The sequence below is a fragment of the Siphateles boraxobius genome, unplaced genomic scaffold (assembly GCF_051911475.1).
Source record: "Siphateles boraxobius isolate OS27281-9 unplaced genomic scaffold, OSU_SipBor_1 102, whole genome shotgun sequence".
Classification (NCBI taxonomy): domain Eukaryota; kingdom Metazoa; phylum Chordata; class Actinopteri; order Cypriniformes; family Leuciscidae; genus Siphateles; species Siphateles boraxobius.
In genome coordinates this window covers 496990-519667 of record NW_027508703.1, presented here as the reverse complement: position 1 = coordinate 519667, position 22678 = coordinate 496990, and the positions used below count along the sequence as shown (strand labels likewise).

The 22678-nt window shown below is 40.2% G+C and overlaps 1 protein-coding gene across 2 annotated transcripts in view; it reads left to right on the top strand.

Moving 5' to 3' along the window:
- Positions 1-8311: 8311 nt before the first annotated feature.
- ldlrad3 (low density lipoprotein receptor class A domain containing 3) overlaps positions 8312-22678 on the top strand; it is a 30026-nt gene continuing 15659 nt past the window's right edge. Inside the window, exons 1-2 of one of the 2 annotated variants that reach the window (XM_077245530.1) lie at positions 8312-8452; positions 21271-21417. In XM_077245530.1, the coding sequence (XP_077101645.1) occupies positions 21330-21417 (88 nt within the window). In that variant the 5' untranslated portion in view covers positions 8312-8452; positions 21271-21329. Of the gene's footprint in view, positions 8665-21270; positions 21418-22678 lie in introns of both variants that reach the window. The other variant, XM_077245529.1, reaches the window with a different exon arrangement.

Below are 22678 nucleotides of genomic sequence, written 5' to 3'. Positions count from 1 at the left end.
TTATTGATTGCAACAGAAAACCTCAATTGTGTGTGTGTTCAATCAAATAGTTTTCTCAGCAAATTGTACCAATATCCCTATATACTGTTTTTATATTAGACATCTTTTCACGTGTTTTATAATGGAATCTAAACATCAGCTTGTTTACCGTACAGTTTAGACATGGGATCATAAAGTTAGTAAATAGAGCTTACCCGTGGTACTGGTAGGCTACAGCAAAACATTTTTTTTCCTTTTCCTCCTTGGTTGGGGATGTAATCGTCTTCGCTGAAGTGAGCACTACACACACGAAAATCCTTTATTCTGGATATTTTAGCTCCCGCAGAGTAGCCGATGGCAGCCAGCCAAAGCTGTCTCATAGTTATATTCGAAACAGGAAAACGATGGAATCTGAACTTTGATCCCGGCACATCCTTGTGGTCACAGCCTGGGAATTAACAAGTTTGCACCAATGTTAATTTAATACTTTTTATGTCGTTGTCAATCGATTGTATAAAAAACACTATGGAACAGCTGATCGGAACGTGCGCACTGTTGACGTTGCAGCAGCGCGGATTGATAGAAATGGATAGAAAATAGTGCCGATTAAAACTGAGGTATGACATTTGACCGGCGTGTTTTTTGTGTGGTAAATTAATCAAGCTTTGAAACGCAAATCATTTTTTCACGTAAAAACGCACAGTTTTGTGGCCCCGGAAAATAACCGGGATTACTTTATTGAAAAACTTCCAGCGGCCAGAACTCTGACCAGGGAGGTGACAACAGAGTGGGTCAGTGTGTATGCACTATAGTGCTGGTAAGGATTGCATACAACTTCATGTCTTAAATGGGCGAACTAACCTTTTAAGAGTGTTGAGGTGCTCTGTTATGTCACACAAATATGACAAGTCAAACAGCCATTTTTCATCCTCAAGCGCAGGGATGACATTTTGTTTATTTTCCATGAAACTAGTGTTCTCAATGCGGCAATCATAAAATCTTTGCAACACTTTACCCCGACTAAGCCAGCGGACCTCTGTGTAGTATGGCGCATCCTCGTGCACCCAACACCTTTCCACAGAGGGCCTCCTGGTGATTGACGCAGTGGTAGACGGTGAGGTTTTCTCCCGTGTGCCTCACCTTTTCTCGTACCAAACCGACCAAACCACGGACCTCCCCGCACATGGCAGGCGCACCATCAGTTGTCAGCTCAATAGAGTTTATTCCACTGCAATTCCGTGTCATTGACGCACTGCTGAGAAGATGTCCTGTCCAGATGATGTTCCGTGAATTGCTCTTAAATCCAAAAGTTCATCAATTACGGAAAACCTATCATCTACCCCTCGAATGAATATAGAGAGCTGGCCAGTGTCCGTTCTGTCTGCACTCTCATCTATAGCCAATATATAGCCAATATGCAACAAAGTCCTTAGCTTTTTCTTTTAGCTGGATCTTTAAGTAGGAGCCCAGCTCATCCACACGACTAGCCATGGTGTTTCGGGAAAAGCTGGTGTTGGCAAAGGCTTACTTTTTGTCTGGGCTCACAACACCACATACCTTTTCAATACAGTTTTTAATAAATTCTCCCTCTGTGAACAGCCTGCATGCTCTTGCTATCTCCTCTGCAATTATGAAGCTTGCCTTCACAGCTATCTCACCTTGACTGTTCATGTGAGTAAACATGTTTTCCTGTACCTGAAGCTTGTGTTTTAGTTTTTTACTTACTCATGTTTTGTGTGTTCTGTTCTTTGACACAACAAGGACCTTTGAAATAACTGGGTGTGCGTTTCATTGAAAATGTGCACCATAGAAAATTTTGTCAACCAATCAGATTCAAGCATTCAACAGCCCCATAGTATAACTGTAAACAGCGTAAATGCTGTCTGACTTTAAAGAGGCTAGCACAATGGCTAAAAAAAGAAAAGTGGACTGCGAATATCGACAATTCCAACCAAGATGGGAAACCGAATATTTATTCTGTGAATACAAAGAAAATGTAATGTGTCTCATATGTCAAGAGTCACACGTGGCTTTTTAAAGAATATAATCTAAGAAGGCATTTCAAAACAAAACATGATCAATATGATAACGTGGACATGGAACTACGGCTGCTTAACAAGGGCAGCTTTTCCTTTAAATAACTCAGGCCTGAAGAGGGCAGATAATCCAAACACACGAGTGGAAATAACAATTGAGCCAGCATTTCTGGAGGGACTGCTTTTACCTGCGCACCTGGCAGAGAAGCATGGGTATAACATGTTTGGGGTTAGCTTTTGCTTGATTCCTCAACCTACAAACAAGAAAAAAACAGCTCATTGTTCAACCCTAAAGACGCAACTGGTATGTAATGTTTGGAATGATTTATTATGTTGCATGCAGTGCTTAGCACAAATTCCATGTTTAATTCTGGTAGGAGTGGTGGCTCCTTTTATTGTGAATTTTTCCTGACTGCAGATAATGTGGCAGTTGAAGTAATTGCTTGAAGTGCTAGATTAAATTGAAATGTTTGAACATTTACTTTATTCAAAGCCATGCTTTGTTGCTGTGTCATGCATTGTTTATTGTGTAAAGTAATTCATGTTTATTTTCTGTTTCATATTATCAACCTATTCCCCATTCCTTAGTCCCTAATCCTATGTCATTCAATTAATTTCAACTACTCTATTCAACAATTCAGCTGTTTCAACATATTCAACCAATGGTATCAAAACCATCTGGAAGAAAAATAAAGCATTAAAAAGGAATTGAGTTGTCCCTTTGCATCCTTCATGTGTTGAGCAAGCCGTTTTCAAGTTTGGGCAGAGCTGAACTAATTACAACACCTAGGCAACTTGACTTCCTTTTAGCCAACAACAGCAAAATAACCAAAACTCACAGCAATTTTATGAATTGTGATCTGTCTGTATTATGTATTTGTCTTTTATTATGGTCTGTATATTTATTTTAATGGTTGGTGAGCCAAAGACAATTTTCCACCTTGGTAGACAATAAAGATATTACAATTACAATATGTGACCAAGCAAATAAATATAGTAAACAGTAGGATAAAAAAAGACAAATTATTTCAATGTTTTTGCCACAAAATTTACGTTTTTTTATGCAGAGACAGCACATGCTCTCTCTCCCACCCAAACGTACACACACATACGGACACACACTCACACATAAACTTGTTGTTAGCACTGATCTGACGATTTTATCAGTAAAATAGTTTAACAACCTAAAAGCTACAAGATAGTTATCCTGGAGCGGATAAAAGTACAGTCTTACTATAGGAGAACCGCAGCTGCCGAACACTGTTTCTGTCAGGGGGATCTGAACAGAGGACTCAAAGGTGAACAGAGTTTATTAGAACCTTGAGAATATAACCACAAAGGTTAGTGACACAAGTGCCCAAATGGTAAGGTGAAGTGAGGGATCTCCAGAGTTGTCCGTAATGCTCCTTGGACACACAGGCTGAGAAGACCACCTCTGAAGCAGCGCCCACCTTGGACGGGAAACGAGACGAGAGAGAACAGCCAGGAAATGATCAGCTGTCACTCCTCGACTAAGCGTCCTGGGCACAGTGGTGAACAAGGTGAGACGTGAAACACAACCAGAACAGATGCAAAACAAAACCTAAAACGATCTACTGAAAACCAGGGGCAGAAACAGCAGAGAATATAAAGGAAAATAGAACAAGCGACAGGTGTGGGAAATCAGCTCGTGATCAGTGCGCAGAATGAGCACTAATTGCCCAGAACACGAGCTGCAGAAAAAGACAGGACAAACACAGACAACAGTGATGCACCCTGAACCGTAGCAGTACCCAAGCCATGGGCGGCCACCAAAACCGCTGCTTAAATAAACTGCACGTGCAAGTCGCTCCTGGGTGGCAAGCTAGTTCGGATGAGTGACCCCACTGTAGGACACTAATTCGGACCGATTCCGGCACAAACAACAGGCTCTCAGGGCAACCCGTGGGAACTGTGATGTTGCGCAGCTGTGATCGGGAGGCAGAATTGTCACTGGGAGGGTGGGTTTAGCCTCAGCCTCAAAGATCCGTGAAAGCGCGTCGGGCTTACCATTCTTGGCTCCCGGGCGATAAGAGATGTTGTAACAGTTCCAGAGTGTTTTCACTATTACTGGCTGAGTTAGAAAGCCCAAAAGGCATGACCAAATATTCAAAGTGCCCTTTGGGGTTGTTAAAGGCGGCCTTGCATTCATCCCATCCCTAATCTGAACTAGATAAGATCCTTCTTCCCCACAAAGAAGTGCCCCGTCCCAGCCGGAGAGGAAAAGAGCCGGATGATGCCAGCTACCTGAGAATCATGTATATATTTCTCCATGGCCTCCTTCTAACGTCTGGAAAGATAGTAAAGCCGCCCCCAAGGAGGAAAAGTACCAGGTAACAGATCTATAACACGGTCGTACGGGCGGTGCGGAGGAAGAGATGAAGCTCAGGACTTACTGAAAACCGCTCTCAAGTCATGGTAAGCCTCTGGTACATTCGCCAGGCTCACTGGCTCCTCCTGCAACACAGAACAAGATATAACAAGGAAAACGCAGAACCCAAACATTGGGATAAACAGAAAGGGCTCCATGCCAACACAGAGTTAAGAGCCCAGTCAATGTGAGGATTATGCTTGACCAGCCAGGTGTGTCCCAGAACCACTGGAGCTGAGGGAGAGTGAATAAGGACACAGTGAATCTCCTCAGCATGATTGCCTGAAAGAGTGAGTTTAATAAGCTTAGTGGAATGGGTAAACCTAGTGAGATGAGTGCCACAGAGAGTCCTGGCTGAAATAGGTTCGGCCAGAGGAATAGGTGAGACGCCTAGACGTGCAGCCAGTCCGGTGTCCATGAAATCGCTTCAGAAGAAGTGGAAGAGTGAATTATACAGGCTCATCTACAAATCCATGTATCAGAATGGTAATGCATTTTATGTATCGCTCTGTAACGTCGGACACATAACCATAATGTGTATGATTAGCCTTCGGCTTGACTGTTATCAAACAGCTAATCATGTGTTACTAATGTTACACAAACCATGTTTCCGTTCGCCATCTCAGAGTCAGACTAAAAATCAGCATTGAAAATCATAGAAAGTCAGTGAGAAAAGCCCCACCCCATTCGTAGGATGGGTCACATGTTTGTGACGGTAGGAAGCAGGACGGTCTCAAACTGTGTTTTTGAGACTGTCTTTGCTTCACAGCAGTTTCAAGGAGAAAATACTCAGCAACGGTGTTGACATGAATTTGCACATGATTTGTCTTGAAAACACTCCATAGACAAACAACATTAAAACTTTTTTGAAAAAATTGGGGGTCAGTAAGATTTTTAATGTTTTTAAAAGAAGTCTCTTCTGCTCACCAAGGCTGCATTTATTTGATTAAAAATACATAACAAACCCAGTAATATTGTGAAATATTATTTCAATTGTAAAACCGCTGTTTTCTATGGGAATATATTGTAAAGAGTAATTTTAAATCCAGTCTTCAGTGTCACATGATCCTTCAGAAATCATTCTAATATGATGATTTGATGCTCAAGAAACATTTCTCATTATTATCAATGTTGAAAACAGTTATTTACATTTTTATATCAGGTTTCGATGAATACGTTTCGATGTTATAGCGAAATGTTTGGATAGTATGATGGATATTATGGATGGATATTATTCAGTTCAAATCACATTTATTTATATAGCCTATGCTATACAGACTGAGTCAAAGCAGTGTCACAAAAGGCAGATTCAACAAATGTTAATGTTGAAAAAATTCAATGAAACAAATTAAATTTAAGCTGTGATGCAGCTCTACAGAAGACAGTAGTTTCATTATTCAGCTCAGTTCAGTTCACTGTTGATTCAGTTCAGTTCAATAACTGTGTGTGTGTGTGTGAGAGAGAGAGAGAGAGAGAGAGAGAGAGAGAGAGAGAGAGAGAGAGAGAGAGAGAGAGAGTGTGAGAGAGAGTGTGAGAGTGTGAGAGAGAGAGAGAGAGTGTGAGAGAGAGTGTGAGAGAGAGTGTGAGAGAGAGAGAGAGAGAGAGAGAGAGAGAGAGAGTGTGAGAGAGAGTGTGAGAGAGAGTGTGAGAGAGAGTGTGAGAGAGAGAGAGAGAGAGAGAGAGAGAGAGAGTGTGAGAGAGAGTGTGAGAGAGAGTGTGAGAGAGAGAGAGTGTGTGTGTGTGAGTAATATAAACCACTTCTATATTTAACCCCTTAAGTGTCGCCTTTTTTAAAATAGAAATTAAAATGCACATTCCCAACTTAAATGTTGTGTTTATTGTATTAATTTTACACTGCAAGTGACAACTCAGAAAGGATTAAATTAATCACAACAATTTGTGACATTTTATTTTAATAATGAAAGAAGCACAAAAAAAGTATGACAAAGCCCCAAAACAGACAATTAATTGTCAAACAAATTTCACAATCATGTCTTACCCTGTGTACAGAAGACAATATCTGATCATGTCAGTGCAGTCAGATCAATAATATTACTGTAACTGTCTTTAGCACTTTGTTTTACAGTCCTGTTTCGCATGAACATACTATGTACTTATTGTAGTAATGACACTAACTAGGTACTAACCCTGAACCTACCCCTAAACCTAAACTTAACCCATGTAGTTACCTTACACTACTCATTACTTTTGTGGTAAGAACACTGTCAGTACATTGAAAGTGCACGTACTGTAAAATGAAATGTTACCAACTAATCAAGGAACACAAACAACCCTTGTGAGAAACCAGACTCAGTCGGATCATTTCTCCTCTGGTCAACGAATGAACACTATTATGATTATGATTATGATTCAGGCAGCATCACAAGACTGTGGACTGATAGATTTACATTTTTGAATAACCTCTGGATAATAATGAGACAGACTAATATTAGCATAGATACCCCTCCTCTTAACACGGACATCGGATGTTCCTGGTTCTGGTTGATTTTAATTTTTTGGCCTAATAATCCTTTTATGGATTTGATGTAATAGTGAGCCAGGTTAAAGAGAGTGTGTCTTTAATCTAGATTTAACCTGAACAAGGCTATGACGACTGTTCTAGGCCGCTAAACAAGAAAGTGAAAAAGACAAAAAAGAATGCTATTTAAAGGCAGTTAGCATGTGAACAGGCCATCTAAAATAACCACCCCATTTTATAGCCGATTAATGTCTTTAAATACTATGTAATAACATTTAAATTAATAATTTGCCGCAATGCACTTGTTGTGTACATGTATGTTTTTGCATTGTACTTATATTTTAAAAATTTTTATTAAAAATAAAATACCTGCATGTAATTATATCTGTAATTACATCTATAATGACACTGTTAACCCCTTAAACCCACACATACAGTAAACCTGAGTAACACTTAAGAATAGTGCCGTCATGAGTAATGCACTAACATTCTAGTAACTTATATTAACTAACTAAAAACTCTGATTAACACATTAGTAGGTAGTAGCGCTCAGTTGAATGAGGTAGTTCATGATTAGCTAATCAACTATTTTTTTCATACCTCCCAGATAACTACTATATACAGGTTCATAATTAGCATGAATAATGCACAATTTGTAATAAAAGATGATGGTAACCCACTAGTAATGACTCAAGGGTTACTACATCCTTCTAAAAGAACTACTAATAATTTGGATCAGTATTGTAAAGTAAAAAACATAATAACTACCTAACATTGACTGAAGTCATTGTAAGCTTTTGAGATTTTTGTAACATTTTGAATAGTAATTCCTTCCGATGGATTTGGTAACACTTTAGTCATTACTCGTGTGTTACCATGATCTTCACTTTAGATAACTGATCCAAATAATTAGTAGTTCCTTTAGAAAGATGTAATAACACTTGAGTCATTACTAATGGGTTACCATTAACTTATCTTATACATTATGCAATATAATATTAATTATGAACCTATATAGAGTAGTTTAGTAGTCTTCAGTGAGGTATGAAAAATAGTAATTAGTTACTGATTAGCTAATTAGGCTACTTATAAGTTAATCAGAGTTTCTTGTTAGTTAATAGCAGTCACTAGAATGTTAGCCTAATAGTGCATTAGTTATTTTTTCCTGTGTAGTTATTCATTAATGAAGGAACAGTAATTACCTAAACCTGTGCTAATCTTAGGCCTACCTGTGTCCTCCTCAATAACAGAACATGTGATTTACAGTACATCAACACTATAAGTACATTTAACTTAATTGTATTTATTTTTTTAAAATTTAGGCTAAGTACATAGTAGTTAAAGCACATATAATGTGACTTTCTCTAATAATTCGTTTATGGTCCAGTAAAGTAATGTTATTTTAAAGAAAAAGGTCAGGAAAGTACAATAGATGTTTGCGGGTATATGAAGTCTGTAGATTTAAATGAGTTTGTGCTTTTTTTTGAGATCCATGTCTCCGCCTTTCTGCTGCTCCACTCCAGCATGTTTTCTCCTCCTCCTCCTCCTCCTCCTCCTCCCTTCTTCACAGTGAGTCAGGGCTGTCCCGTACACACGGCCACGAGCACACACACGGACACGAGCACACACACGGACACGGACACACAGCACACACTGAAGGTTTTTGCGTTAGATCCAGCGAGCTGTTGCCCCGCTGCGGGCCGGTCCGTCGGGAACGATGTGGGTTTGGTACTTTCTGCTCGGTTCGGGCTCGGGTTCGGGAACGGGCTCGGGATCAGTCGGTGAGTCGCTACGCCAGGCTTCATCCATTGTTTCTCTGAATGTCCTCCTGTAGCGCCATTAGCACAGCAGTTGTTGTAGTGTTTCAGCAGCGCTCGGGCATCGCAGCTGTTGCATTCTCCTACAAACGCACTTTATGTGGCAGCTTGTAACTTTTGTAGCATTAAGTAACGGGTTAGTGAAGCCGGCATCAATGTGCACGCGCTGCTCGCTCCCGGGGACTTGTTTTCCTTTTAAACGGTTCGTTATGTGAAGCAGAGAGAGTTTGTGATTTACTGGGTGTTCGCAAGAGTTGATATGCGTAGAGTAATGAGCTCGTGCAGCTAAAACATTTATAAATAAAACAGTTTTAGACAGGGGCGTCATGCAAGCAAAAATTCTGGGGGGGCACAATCTGAGACGTTGCAATTGTTTTCTGACGGGTGATATGGATCATGTTAGGAGGGGTCAGCGGGTTTCTCCCCCTGAAATTTTTTAAATTCTGGCTGCTAAACATACCATTTCAATGCAGTTTGGGAGGGACAGAAATACTTTAACGGAGCTAGCAGCAACCCTCCTCTATCTGAGAAGTTAAAGTATCTATTTTGTAAGTTTATGTAAAAGACAGGTTGATGAAAGAACTGAAAGCTCAAAATCAAAAGCTTTTGAAGTCTACTTCATTAAAGCATGTTTACACACACACTTACTGTACACTTAAAGGCCTACTACACATGATTTTAAAAACAGTACCATTGCAGTTTTTATGTTATGATTTTGAATTGGTATGTGACCTAAGAACGATCTCACATTAAAGGTACATAAAGGTGCTGAGGTCTGACTTTGTGGTACTCTGAAATTAAGTTATTTTAATATTAATATGTGATTAAGGACTTTGAAAGAAGTTTGACAGATTTCAGTGCTGAATAAGGTTAACACTACCCTGTTTATTTGAAAATGGTTAATATTTGACAGAAATGTAAAAAAGTTATCAAATCAAATGTAATATGTAACATTACTTTAGTAAAATAATTGAAATACTGTAGTTACACTGCTCATTATTATATTTTAAATAAGGAACTTGTAAAGAGTAATTTATGAGCTAACAGAAAAGCTAGTAACTAGTAACTTGTACATTTAACCTACTTTGGCTTATTGGCTTTGTATGGCAGGCAGTAACGTTAGCCAACTAGTTTACGGTTAGACTAGGCTAGCTATCGATAACGTTACACTGACACAATTTAAATTAATGCTCTGAATTCGCAGCTAATATCAAATCCATAACTTTTTGATCAAGTTAAAATTTCCAGGTTAACCACAAATACTCCCACTACCTTTTAATATCATCCGATAACTAATTCAATGCCGATTTTTTGCTTTGCCCACTTACCACTTCAAGACCATCTGTAAAACATTGCCAGCTCGACGTGCGAGACGAGTGAGTTGCTTGAACATACACAGCAAAGATTCTAGAGCGCTATGCACGTAGCGCTCTAGAATCTTTGCTGTGTATGTTCAAGCAATTTGATATAATTACTAGACTAGATTTGATATACACAGACACCATATTATGAAAAAGGGGCGGGCTGAGGCTGACCGATTTATTACACATCCAGGAGAATACATTTGAGTCGTTAAAGGCTCTGGTAATTATGGAGCATAATAGGAATAAAGTTGTGACAAAAAAATTACCAGGGAGGAAAAATCTGAGGGGGCACGTGCCCTCACTTTGAATGGGCATGACGCCACTGGTTTTAGAGTTTATTTGTTTGAAGCTCGTCAAATAGGCATTATGGCTTTCTTCAGTGACAATCCTATCATATTCTTAAACACGGCCATGACGTTGCAGGAATAATTTTCAAAACAGTAAATGAGATCTAGTGTGTGAGCATATACTGGGGTGTGTGTATTTGATGAAGGTCACCTGAACGTTGGCCAGAATAAACAATAACCTACTATTTAGACTAATCAAATAGACTAAAAGGAGTTGCAAAAATGTTTTAGATTTTGATAACACAGCATTAGGGTTAAATATGTTGCAAACATTACCAGCTTCTTGTGCCTAAACTATCAAGCAACATGAAGTAGAATGGTTTTATTGGAGCAGAAATCTTTCAGTGGTCTGACAGATCCAGATCAGTTTTATGTTTGAAATATTTTGGCATGTAACGACTTAAAGTACTCTTTTCTTCTCAAAGTTGCTGTCAGTTGGACAGCCGTATCATGAAAGAGATTTCTGAGACAAGCTTTTCAACCCGATCTCCTCACACTGCGCATCTGTAGTTCCTGCTTTCATATGACAGGCTCTTTTATATGCAAACATTACCTTTTACACGCATGATTTCTCAATTCACAACACATTTACAAACATTTTCCTTGCGTCTGATATGCAGTATCCAGTTACATTTCATTAATCGATCACAGGAAGTGGCAGAACTTTTAAACCCCACTGATGACAAACACAACACAAATGAACCAAATGGATTTTAAATCAATAAAGTAAGAGGATTTATTATTATTATTATTATTATTTCATATTTATTTGTCCGGGACTATGCATAAAACACTGTTATCTCACAAAGAAGAGATACTTTGGTACAGATTTACTTGCTAATTTCCTTCTACAGTCCCTGGACAAGTAAATAATGCAAATACAATTACAGAAATACTTGAAAATACATGTACACTGTGCCGTATCTATGCATAGGCATGTGCTTATTACAACTATATTGAGGAGAATATACATATGTACATACATACATACATATGCAAATTATTATTATTATTTCTCTCTAATGCTAAAACTCAGTAGGACAATTACTATCTAAATGAAGGCAATTTTAAATATTGGGCAGAAATCTTGTGTTTTCATATTTCGTAATGTTTTCCCCCTAAATCATTTGCATTGTTAGCCCTTTACTTCTGTCTGTGGGTTTTGCAAATATTTAACCAATGAAACATTTAAAAAGAACCTGCGACTCATAAACCTCATAAATCCATTTGGTCCTCAAATTAGCTATGTTTCCATCCGGCTATTACGTGCACTTTGGGATATTGCATAAATAACTGCTGGATGGAAACGCCAAGATGGGCATAAATTCTAAAAATGTGCATAAAAAAACATACGTGCTTGTTTGTGTTGGATAAACAACCACATTGCATAGACTACGATCATTTGCAGAATAAATTCCTCGATGCACTTCATAAAGTCATGTGACTGGGACGAAGGGACAGCATAACTGGATAATCTAATGCTGTAATCCACACTCTATAGAATTAGTTAATCTCGGCATCTTTAATAGTTAAACATTTTAAATGAAGTAAAAAATCTTCAAATGAGTTCCACATGTAATAATTACCTTGTATGCAAGACACACTCTTTTAATCAGCATGTAAATCGGAGAGATAAAATCATGGTAGAAAATGCCCTGCTCTGAATTATGACCGTTTTTGTTGTAAAAATACTAGTAGCATTACAAGTGTACACCTCAGGAAACATGATACAATTAAAACATGCAGTTCATGATGCCTTTAGGAAAGAAAATGATTAAACTTAAGTTCTTTAACGATTATTATTGGACAGACTTAACAACTTTCCAATGGTAAGTTTAAAAACAGTGCAACCTTAGCTGATAAGTTAGTGCATAGCTATTTACCACAGTGAAAGCTACTGGTTATGGGATACACCTACGGGTTGTATTAAATGTCATCAATGTAATCATTTTGATAATGTTGTGACAGGACAAACTTTTCTAGATGTAAAAACATATAGGATCTGTTTGATTTATGAACTGTTAAACCACCCATGTTCCTTATAGATTGAAGTGCAAGGTTATATTGGTAGAGCAAAAAAATATTTCTTGATTAATTGGCCATACACAAATATGCCATGAGGGACAATGAATTCTAAGGAGAGATTGATTACTATGGATTACTGTAATGCATTAATTTAAAATGTTTAGCCATAGGATATTTCAAGATATCGATCGATATTACAATTAGGAAAGGGAAAAGAGAACAAAACCGTAACCAAAGAGAGACTTTTTGGATTTATAAACTTAAGGCTAATAAATATCCAGGATTAAATGAGGACTTAGACTTTTTTTTTTAGATGTTGTTGTTTTTGAGTATAAAACCGAGTTGTATTAGTGCACGTTTAAGGAAATGTTAGTCACGTGACAGCTGTTAATTAATCGTGTGACTTAAAGAATATTATTTTCACCTGTGGTAAGTTTGTTGTGTTACCCTCTCCTGAGGAAGGCCTGTGCGGATACTCGTACGACAATTCTTTTAACTTTTGTATGTAGTCATGAGACAAAGGCGCTTTACTGGAAAAGAGTGCCATGGTGAACCCAGTGATAAACCCTAGACCATCTTTACTTCACATTTCCACTTTCCAAAAAATCTCTCTATTATGTCCGTCTTGTTGTTGACTCTGATGGGTTTATGCTCTGGAAGCTTCAGCTGCTCCTGTGCTTTTAGAGTATGCAGGTATTTACATAATGACATTGCAATATTATCTTATAGATATGTTATTTATTTTTATGTAATAATTGAATGTGAATAATATATTACTTTATATTAATATTTTATTATATTTTAGTTGATTGCATGTAGTACAGCTTTGCTTATCATCATTCCTTTGTATATGTTTAAACATACTAACAAATACAATATGCATGAAATGAGCTGTCAAGGAGAGGTATGGCTCGGGTGTTCTGCTGGACCATAAATCAGTTGTTGTGGCAAGATGTGAAACTTTCCACGGTTAATTCGCCAGAGACAGTGAATGACATGAATCATACAATTTATGTAGAGCCGTTTGACTAAAAAATGTCCGTCCAGGCAGTGTGTTTCTGAGGTCTAAAGTATTCAAAAGATGCTTGAAACTCTCTCTCTCAACCTCTTGAATTGGAACCTTGTCTTTTGCGATGTAATTGGTGACAGCTTTATGTCGTAAGTTACTTTTTTGCCCAAGTTTGCTGTGTGTTTTGTGAGGTTACCCTGGATGTACAGCTGACTCCCGAAGCTTTTCAAATTTGTTATATTGTGCAATTCGCAGACTTGATCATAATCTGCCTGATATGGAAGAGACTGAAGCAATGTTTCTCGCATCGCTGCATTATTGACATGGACTCGCTGAAGTTATACTCATGTGACTGACTCAAGAACAAGTTCAGGGGCCTCATGTACAAAGACTTGCGTTGAATTCATACTAAAACATTGCGTACGGACAAAGCTGTAAATGTGCGTACGCACAAAAAAAAACAGATGTATGAATCTCTGCGTACGAAGGATCCCACGCATATTCTCTTTGTACATCCCAATTAACGTAAAAATGAGCGCACATGCACGAGCACAACGCCCCACCCAGTCTCCTCCCTTAATTAAATACATTTAAATATGGTAATGAGTCCACTTTGGCAAAAGAAAGGAGTAAGAAAATGGCTAAAGCAAGCGGCAAGAAGTGAAACTTTACAGAAAGTGAATCGGAGGTGCCATTATCGGAGGTAGAAACGAGAAAAACAAATATTTGGAACTTTGTCCTCCGGAATTAATAACAAAAGGAAAAAATATGAGTGGGCGAGTTTGGCTGATGCCGTCAATGCGGTGGGATCTGAAAGTCGCACTGTAAATGGACTTAAAAAGAAATGGTCTGATATAAAGCTGGACATTAAATGGAGAACTGCTGCGCACCGACAAAGTGTGGGCAGAACAGGCAGTGGTAAAGGGGTCGATGAACTCACACCCTTTGAGCAGAGTTGCCTCAATTATGGGTGACACTTTACTCTCTGGAGTAGTATCTGCTGCTGTGGGAGACTCGGATTTACTACAGGACTGCCACGAAGGTAAACAATATTATCTGCACATTCATTGAATGGAAATGTTTCCGATTTATATGCAAATTCTTCTTCAGATGGCGCCTTTATAGCAATGTGTGTGCAGTCGATCGCTCCGATTACATTAGGAAAACCGGCTCTCGCTGCGAATTGCGTTTTAATGTTTGGCTGGTCAACTGCATCATATGGGAACCTTATACCTGGTAGACATGCGGATGATCCCGACCCATACCGCTGGCATTGCGCGGCTCAAAGACGACTGGCTTATTCCTGAGCGGTCTGCCAGTTCCCTTTGGAAAGAACCAGTTGCCAGGAAAGCAAGTGTTGTCAGCACCTGCAAGGGAACGGGTATTGCGTGGGTCCTCGCTGTCTCTCTCTCTAGATTCGGACCCAACTCAGCACAGAGCTCCAAGAGGATAGCCCTTGGAAATCTGAAACGGCTGATAAGCCAGTCATCATCCTGGGCCAGAAAATCATTGTGGTCCCTAAAAACTCGTTCTCTTCGGATTCTGCCATTAGCAATGTCCTCTAATAAGGCCAAAGCTGCCATTGCCATAGACTAAGGGTTGTATCAATTTGCATATGTTTTTATATGTTCTTACTTAATCGCATAATTGATAAAATATTCCCATAAGGCTCGTGTGACAATATATGTAAATTATTTTATAAATTGCAAATTAATAGCAATGCTTCCCACAGGTGGTAGTGCGATAGACTTGTAGAACAATTCGCTGTGTAATGTTTGCAACTTAACTTCATTGCCTGTAAGATTCGCCAACGGACAAAAACTATGAGAAATGTACGTACGCCAGACATGAAATTGGCGTGGAGGAACGCACATTCTCACGTTAATTTCACTGTTAGTACATCCGACCGTGAGCGTGAAAGCTGGCGTAAGCAAAGATTTTGTGCGTACGCAAGATTGATACATGAGGCCCCAGATGATAACTGCACTCCAAGGAGATCAAGAGAAGATCAAGCACCACAGCTGGCCATAATATACTTCTGATAATCTCTGAATGTCCTCACTTGGCTCTTTGTTCTCATTGTTTTAAAGCTATCAGGTTATTGGTAACATGCTTGTTGCTAAGGTTATCCTTCTATTGCTTCTAGTCGTTTTCAGTAAAATGCTTGTGCTCGGCTTATACGATCATATTGGCAATGTGCGTTATTTATCTGTTGTCATTGGCAACTGGCTTGTCGCTGCAACATACTGTGCCTTAAAGTGATAGTTCGCCCAAAAATGACAATTCTGTCAGTAATTACTCTCCCTCATGTTGTTCAACCCCGTAAGACTTTCCTTCATCTTCGGAACACAAATCAAGATATTTTTGATGAAATCGGAGAGCTGGTGAGAACTGAAGATGACGCTTATGTTTATGTTTTAATGAAAACAAAACAGAGGTTATGCTTTTTACTCCTGGTGGTACTTACGAATCACTAAATTTTGATCTTGGTGAATTGAATCCACTAGTGAACCCTTATGTTACAAATCTAGGTTTCACTATTGATTGTGATTTTAAATTAGATAAACAGATCAACTTGGGAATTAGATCGAGTTTTTTCCTATTTAGACAACTCACCAAGGTGAAATAATTTCTGTCTTCTAGAGACTTTCAAAGACTTCTCCATATTTTTATCTCATCGCGTTTAGATTATTGTAACGGCCATTAGTCAGGCCTCTCTCTCTCGACTGCAGAGGGTCCAGAGCTCGCTTGTTGACAGGTACACAAAAGCATGAACATATTACACCTGTTCTTTCCTCTCTTCACTGGTTGCCAGTCTATTTTAGAATTAACTTCAAAATGTTGATTTTTGTTTTTAAATCGCTTCATGGCCTTGCTCCTAAGTATATGTCAGATCTGATTAGGCAATACGCTCCGTCAAGAGCGCTTGGGTCCGCTGACCATTTGCTTTTAGTTGTCCCACGGGTGAAACTAAAAAGCAGGGGTGAAAGAGCATTTGCAGTATCAGGACCGAAGCTCTGGAATAGTTTGCCCCTGTATATCAGACAGGCTCAAACCCTTGCTATTTTTAAATAGAATCTTAAAACGTACTACTACAGCTTGGCATTTGACGCTGTCACGATGTGGGTTTGTGTCCTGTCATGTTCTTTGGTTCCCTGTCTTGTTCATTAGTTTTCCCAGGTGTTTCTGATTTTCCCACGCCCCCTTGTTATCCTGTTAGCTCGTTTGTCCCTGATTATTTAAGCCCTGTGTTTCTGCCCTGTCTTTGTGAGTTGTTATATGTTTCAGGATTAACGTGAGTGTGGGTCGTTCCCTGTGTAAAGTTTTCTTGTTCCACGTTCTGAGTCTCTGTTTGAGTTTATAGTTTGTTTAAATAAAGCGTGTACACTGCGTTTGGATCCAGACTCATATCTGCCTTCACCGCATCACGTTACAGAACAACTCACCGCAAAATGGAACCAGCAGTTGCTCCAGCAGTCTCTCCCATAGTCGTCAGCAACCGGGCCCTGAGAGAATATCTCTCGGTAATGTTTCAAGTGAACCAGTCCGTCCAAAGCTATGCTAAGGACTTCCTCTCCATTTGCCATCTCGGAACGCTCGATGAAATCCAGCTCATAGGCCTGTTTCGGAACGGGCTGGATTACCGGATTGCTCGATGGATGCCGAGCAACATTACCGATTGGACTCTGGACCGGTACATTGCTGAGGCTTGCTTCGTGGACTGTTCCATAGCCATGTTCCCGTCCTATCCGGCCGAGCCAGCTCCTCACTGCAGTCTTACCAAACCCGCGACTCACGTATGCCCACTCGAGCCCGTATTCCGCACAGGTCCTGTTGGATTGGCCAATCCGGAGACCGCGGAGGTTCCGCCGGCCGAGCCAAGTGAGTCAAGTGCCACCGAGTCTGCCGTGTCAAGTGAGTCAACTGCCGAGTCAAGTACCGCCGAATCAAGTGAGTCAAGTGCCCCCGATTCAAGTGAGTCAAGTGCCGCCGAGTCAAGTGAGTCAAGTGCCGCCAAGTCAAGTGAGTCAAGTGCCGCCAAGTCAAGTGAGTCGAGTTCCAAGTCAAGTGAGTCGAGTTCCAAGTCAAGTGAGTCGAGTTCCAAGTCAAGTGAGTCGAGTTCCAAGTCAAGTGAGTCGAGTTCCAAGTCAAGTGAGTCGAGTTCCAAGTCAAGTGAGTCGAGTTCCAAGTCAAGTGAGTCGAGTTCCAAGTCAAGTGAGTCAAGTTCCAAGTCAAGTGAGTCAAGTGAGTCAAGGTCCAAGTCAAGTGAGTCAAGTTCCAAGTCAAGTGAATCCAGCCAAGTGAAAGTTTCAAGCCCAGTGAAGCGCCGTCGCAGGAGGAGGAGGACTCGTTTTGCTCGCCAGGCTCCGGAGGGCGTTCCCAGATGCCTCGCCCTGCCGGCCCCGCCTCTGCGCCTCGCCCTGCCGGCCCCGCCTCTGCGCCTCGCCCTGCCGGCCCCGCCTCTGCGCCTCGCCCTGCCGGCCCCGCCTCTGCGCCTCGCCCTGCCTGCGCCCTTCAAGCTCCGGGAGGGCTTTCCTGAACCCGTGGATTTCCCCAAGTATTTTTTGGGGGGGGGCCAAGGGTCCGGTGAGGAGACCATGAGGGCTGCGCCGCCATGGTCGTCTGCAGGGGCTTCACCTCCATGGCCGCCATCACGTCCTGCTCCGCCCTGGCCTTCGCCTCGTCCTGCTCCGCCCTGGCCTTCGGTCCAGTCTGGTCCGCCCACGCTCTGCGGCCCAGGCCCGCCTTGCCTAGGTCCAGGTCCCGTTCCCCTGCATGGGCCTGGCCCCCCATCCCTCCCCCAAGACCGCCCTCCTGGACTTTTGTTTGTTTTATTGGGCTTCAGGAGCCGCCCTTAAGGGGGGGGTTATGTCACGATGTGGGTTTGTGTCCTGTCATGTTCTTTGGTTCCCAGTCTTGTTCATTAGTTTCTGATTTTCCCACGCCCCCTTGTTATCCTGTTAGCTCGTTTGTCCCTGATTATTTAAGCCCTGTGTTTCTGCCCTGTCTTTGTGAGTTGTTATATGTTTCAGGATTAACGTGAGTGTGGGTCGTTCCCTGTGTAAAGTTTTCTTGTTCCACGTTCTGAGTCTCTGTTTGAGTTTATAGTTTGTTTAAATAAAGTGTGTACACTGCGTTTGGATCCAGCCTCATATCTGAACTTTGTTGAACACTTGTTGTTTTTAAAAAGTGCTAAATAAATAAACTTTGACTTTGACGCTCACAATCATTTGATGGGAAAGTGTGAAAGGTAAGCCATTCATTTTGTGGCATTGGTAAGGTTCTTTTACGTTTTCTTGTTGGTTTCTCACGATTCGGACATCCAGGAAATGCTCACTGTTTAAAACCATTTTAAACACAGAGACCCATCGTGTCATCTCAGTTCTCGCGCATGCGTCGTGGCGCTCGTGAACTCACTCGAGGCCCACACCGTGGAACATGAATAGTTGAATAAAGGCTTTTTTTTTTTTTTTGATCACACAAAGTATTCTCGTCCCTTGATAAACTTAAGATTGAGCCACTGTAGTCACTTTAACAATGTCTTTACTAACTTTTCTGGACCGGCAGAATGAAATTGCTTAAAAGTGATCCAGCTCTCAGATTTAATCAAAAATATCTTCATTTGTTGTCCGAAGATGAACGAAGGTCTTACGGGGTTGAACAACATGAGGGAGAGTAATTACTGACAGAATTTATATTTTTGGGTGAACTATCCCTTTAACTTGAGTCAGGTCGCCTTTATTTATATAGCACATAAGGCACATATTCAAGCAGCTTCCAGTGATAGAAAGGAAATAACGTTCATGGTGCAAATGGAATCATTTCTGCTGTGGCGCAGCTCCAAAGAGACACAGTAAACAGTCGCTATTCAGTCGAGTCAGTTCAGTGTTGATTCTGTTTGGGTATCAGACACGCTTTCTCCATCCGGTTGTTATTGGAAACATGCTTGTTCTAAAAGCTTTATTTGCTATTGGAAACATGCTTGTTTTTAAGGCTATCTAGTTGTTATGGAAGGCAAATGTTATCAAATATGCGTGTTACTTCAGGCTTCTAATATTATACTATTATACTTCATATATACTAGTTTATACTATAACTAGTTTATTCAGGTACCAGCAACGCTTATCTTAAAGCTGTTGTTTAAAACTCTATGCTCTTTATGCTATCCGATTATATTGCACCATTCTGTGTTGAAGTTAGCAACATATTTGAGTCTTAAAGCTTGTGTAGAGTATCAGTAACATGCTTGTGCTTAAATACACAGTAGGCGCGTTTCACCGCAGAGGTCTGTTATTCAACACTGACAACATCGTAGTTTGATGATCCTGTGAGGAGTGTGGAATCATGGGAGTCGCCATCTTCACCTCCACAGCGATGGAATCTGTACGACGGTCGCAGAAATCATGTTCATGAATGAGGAAGCACACTGTATTCATAGCTTAGCTGCACACTGCATCTGACTCAGAGCTACAGGGTGTATGCTTCCCCGACTGGACTACACTAGTTTTACTACTAGTCTATGATTATACAACATGCTTGTTGTATCAGATTTTGCACCCGGGTTGGAGTGATGCTTTACCCATAAGATTGGACCTATAGTGCTCAACATATGCCGCTAACATCAAGATGTATTAACCATTCTATCGGCATCAGTTGTGTTGGGGGTATTTGGTGAGAAAAAAAGAAAGAAAAAAAACCCTCCTGTATTTTCTTGGTTTCTAAGTCTGCATGAACCGGAAGTTGCCACCGGCATTACTTCAGTATCGTGATGTACAGTATGTCCTGATGAAGAGGATAATTGACAGGAAATCTCTCATCTCTAGCTCACAGCAGTTGTCTGTTGCAGGGAAACAGTTAAGGATATTTTTGCCCAAGTGGTCAACTGATGCCTTAGAGAAGGAACACTATTCCAGAAGGGAAGCATACCTATTTTGAGTAAAGATTATTAGAGAAGGAAGACCATTCCAGAAGAGAAGCATACCTATTTTGAGTAAAGATTATTGAAGACAACTTGCAAGGATGAAGGTTTACCACAAGACTACAGCCAACAAGCATGCACATCTGCTCCTGCATGCTCCTTCAGTATTATCAGCAGCTGTGGCGTTTCTCAGGAGCTAATTACCCTCCTCCCTCCCCAGCTCCACCTCTCGTCCCCTGTGAATCAGACTTATTTCTCGAATTATGTTGTACATTAAAATATTAACATTAATGATATCTGCAATACATTTATGTTGGTTCTGTTCGGTGTACCCTATCACTGCTCTCCCTGCTCTTATTCAAGCTAGGCTGCATGGATGCGCAGGGAGTTCTTGCCCAGGACAGAACCATACCGCCAATCCAATCCAAGTTCAAGAGAGTGAATCAGAGAGCGAGAGAGAGAATGCCTTGGCTTTTGCCACCATTCAAATTTAAACACAGCACCCTTTTTTGTACCATGAGATTACAACAACCCAAATCACATAAATAGATCACTGAATAAGACAATAATATTTGTGTATGACTGACGGCTCGTGTCTTAAGTGGGGTTTTCCCCAGCGCTGGCTGGGTTACATCGACGACACCTGCTGCTTACTTCCCTTTGGGCCTTTAAAAGAAGCAAGACTGATGGCAGAGAGGGCGGCATATTTAATAAATTTACTTTTGTAATTCGTTTGGTTGTTTCGTTTTGCACACATCACTATGCTACAGCACATTAAATTCCCATGCATTCATTTAGCATTACACAACTGATGCCTGTGTCTGGAATCTTGTTTCTAGAATTCGTTTCACCAGTCATATAATCTTCAATGTAAAGATTGTAAATACAATCGTCTCTTGTCTTCAGATTGCCAGCTTCTTCCTGGAAATAACTTTACGACAGAGTGCAACATTCCAGGAAGCTTTATGTGTGGGGATGGCGAATGTATTCCTGGAGGTTCTCAGTGCGACGGCTTTCCAGACTGCGTCGACAAGAGTGACGAGAAGGGTTGCCGTAAGTCTTACTGTCACCGCACACGGAGCTGGACAATTATGAATGTTTATGCCTGCCTTGGCTCACAAAATCATTGCTTATGCACCAATTAGCTCAAAGGGAGTTATGTATAATTAATTGTGATAAATATTGGCATTAGCTGTATGAATTAACTTTTGTAGCGGAGTTAATATTACAAACAAGTAGTCTGCTTGTCCACAGAATGTTCAGTGTAATCCTATATAAAGACTTTTTTCCTGGCTATCGTAATTCACTTTTCTTATTACACAGTACTCGGAAATGCTTTATTCTGATTGGTCAGATGCAACATTATGAGGTCAGTTATTCCCCAATAATGACTGTCATCAATAGCAATGCTGTATAATGACCAATCATCCGGGTTTTTGAGGCCGGTGGTTCATTCATGTCTCGAATCACACCGCAGATGCGCTCTCTGGTTTCATTCAAACGCAGTTGCTGCCATCTGTCGCCTGATTTTTAAATTAATTTGGAGGATTTGGAGTAAAATGAAATGAGGATTTGGAGAAATAGTAGGTCTCTGGTAATATTGTTGTAGTGTTTGTCTTGTTGCCTGAATCATTGTTTTGCACACAATGGGAATTAATAAATACAACATGCTAATGATTGAACTAAAATGAAGAAAGGAATGAATAAAAAAAATGTCAACCCTTTTTTTAATTCTTGGACACAAAATCTTTATTCTGCATGTAATGCAGGGCTTCAATGTATGGGGAAATATGTGTTAAAAGATAATGAAAGATAATATAGTATGTGAGTGACGTATTGAAATGTTAAGCAAATAATTAAATGTAAATTTCAGTTTGTATTTGTGACAAATATTATATAATGCAAATAAATCCATGTATTAGAAAACGTAAGTTTGAATATTAATGCAATATTTATCTATTAATGTGATCATAGATAGACTTTTTTCATATGTGGTTCCAAGTGAAGAAGTTGAACATTTTGTTAATCAGGCAATGAAAGGAACTACTGTATGTAAACAGTGCAGGTCCACAATCCTGACATGTGAGGGATTGGTTTGCTGCTAAATCTGTTCAAACACTTTAATGTTCAATCTTATCGGGTGTAATAGAATAGATTAACATGCTTTAATGTTCAAAAAACAAATTTTTCACATACTGTACATTTGCAGCAGCTCCTCTATTCCCAGTCTGTCTGAAACACGCTGTCTATAAAGCCCCATCCTTCTGAAAAGTTCAGAGTCCTCTGATTGGCCAGCTGACCCAGTGTGTTGTGA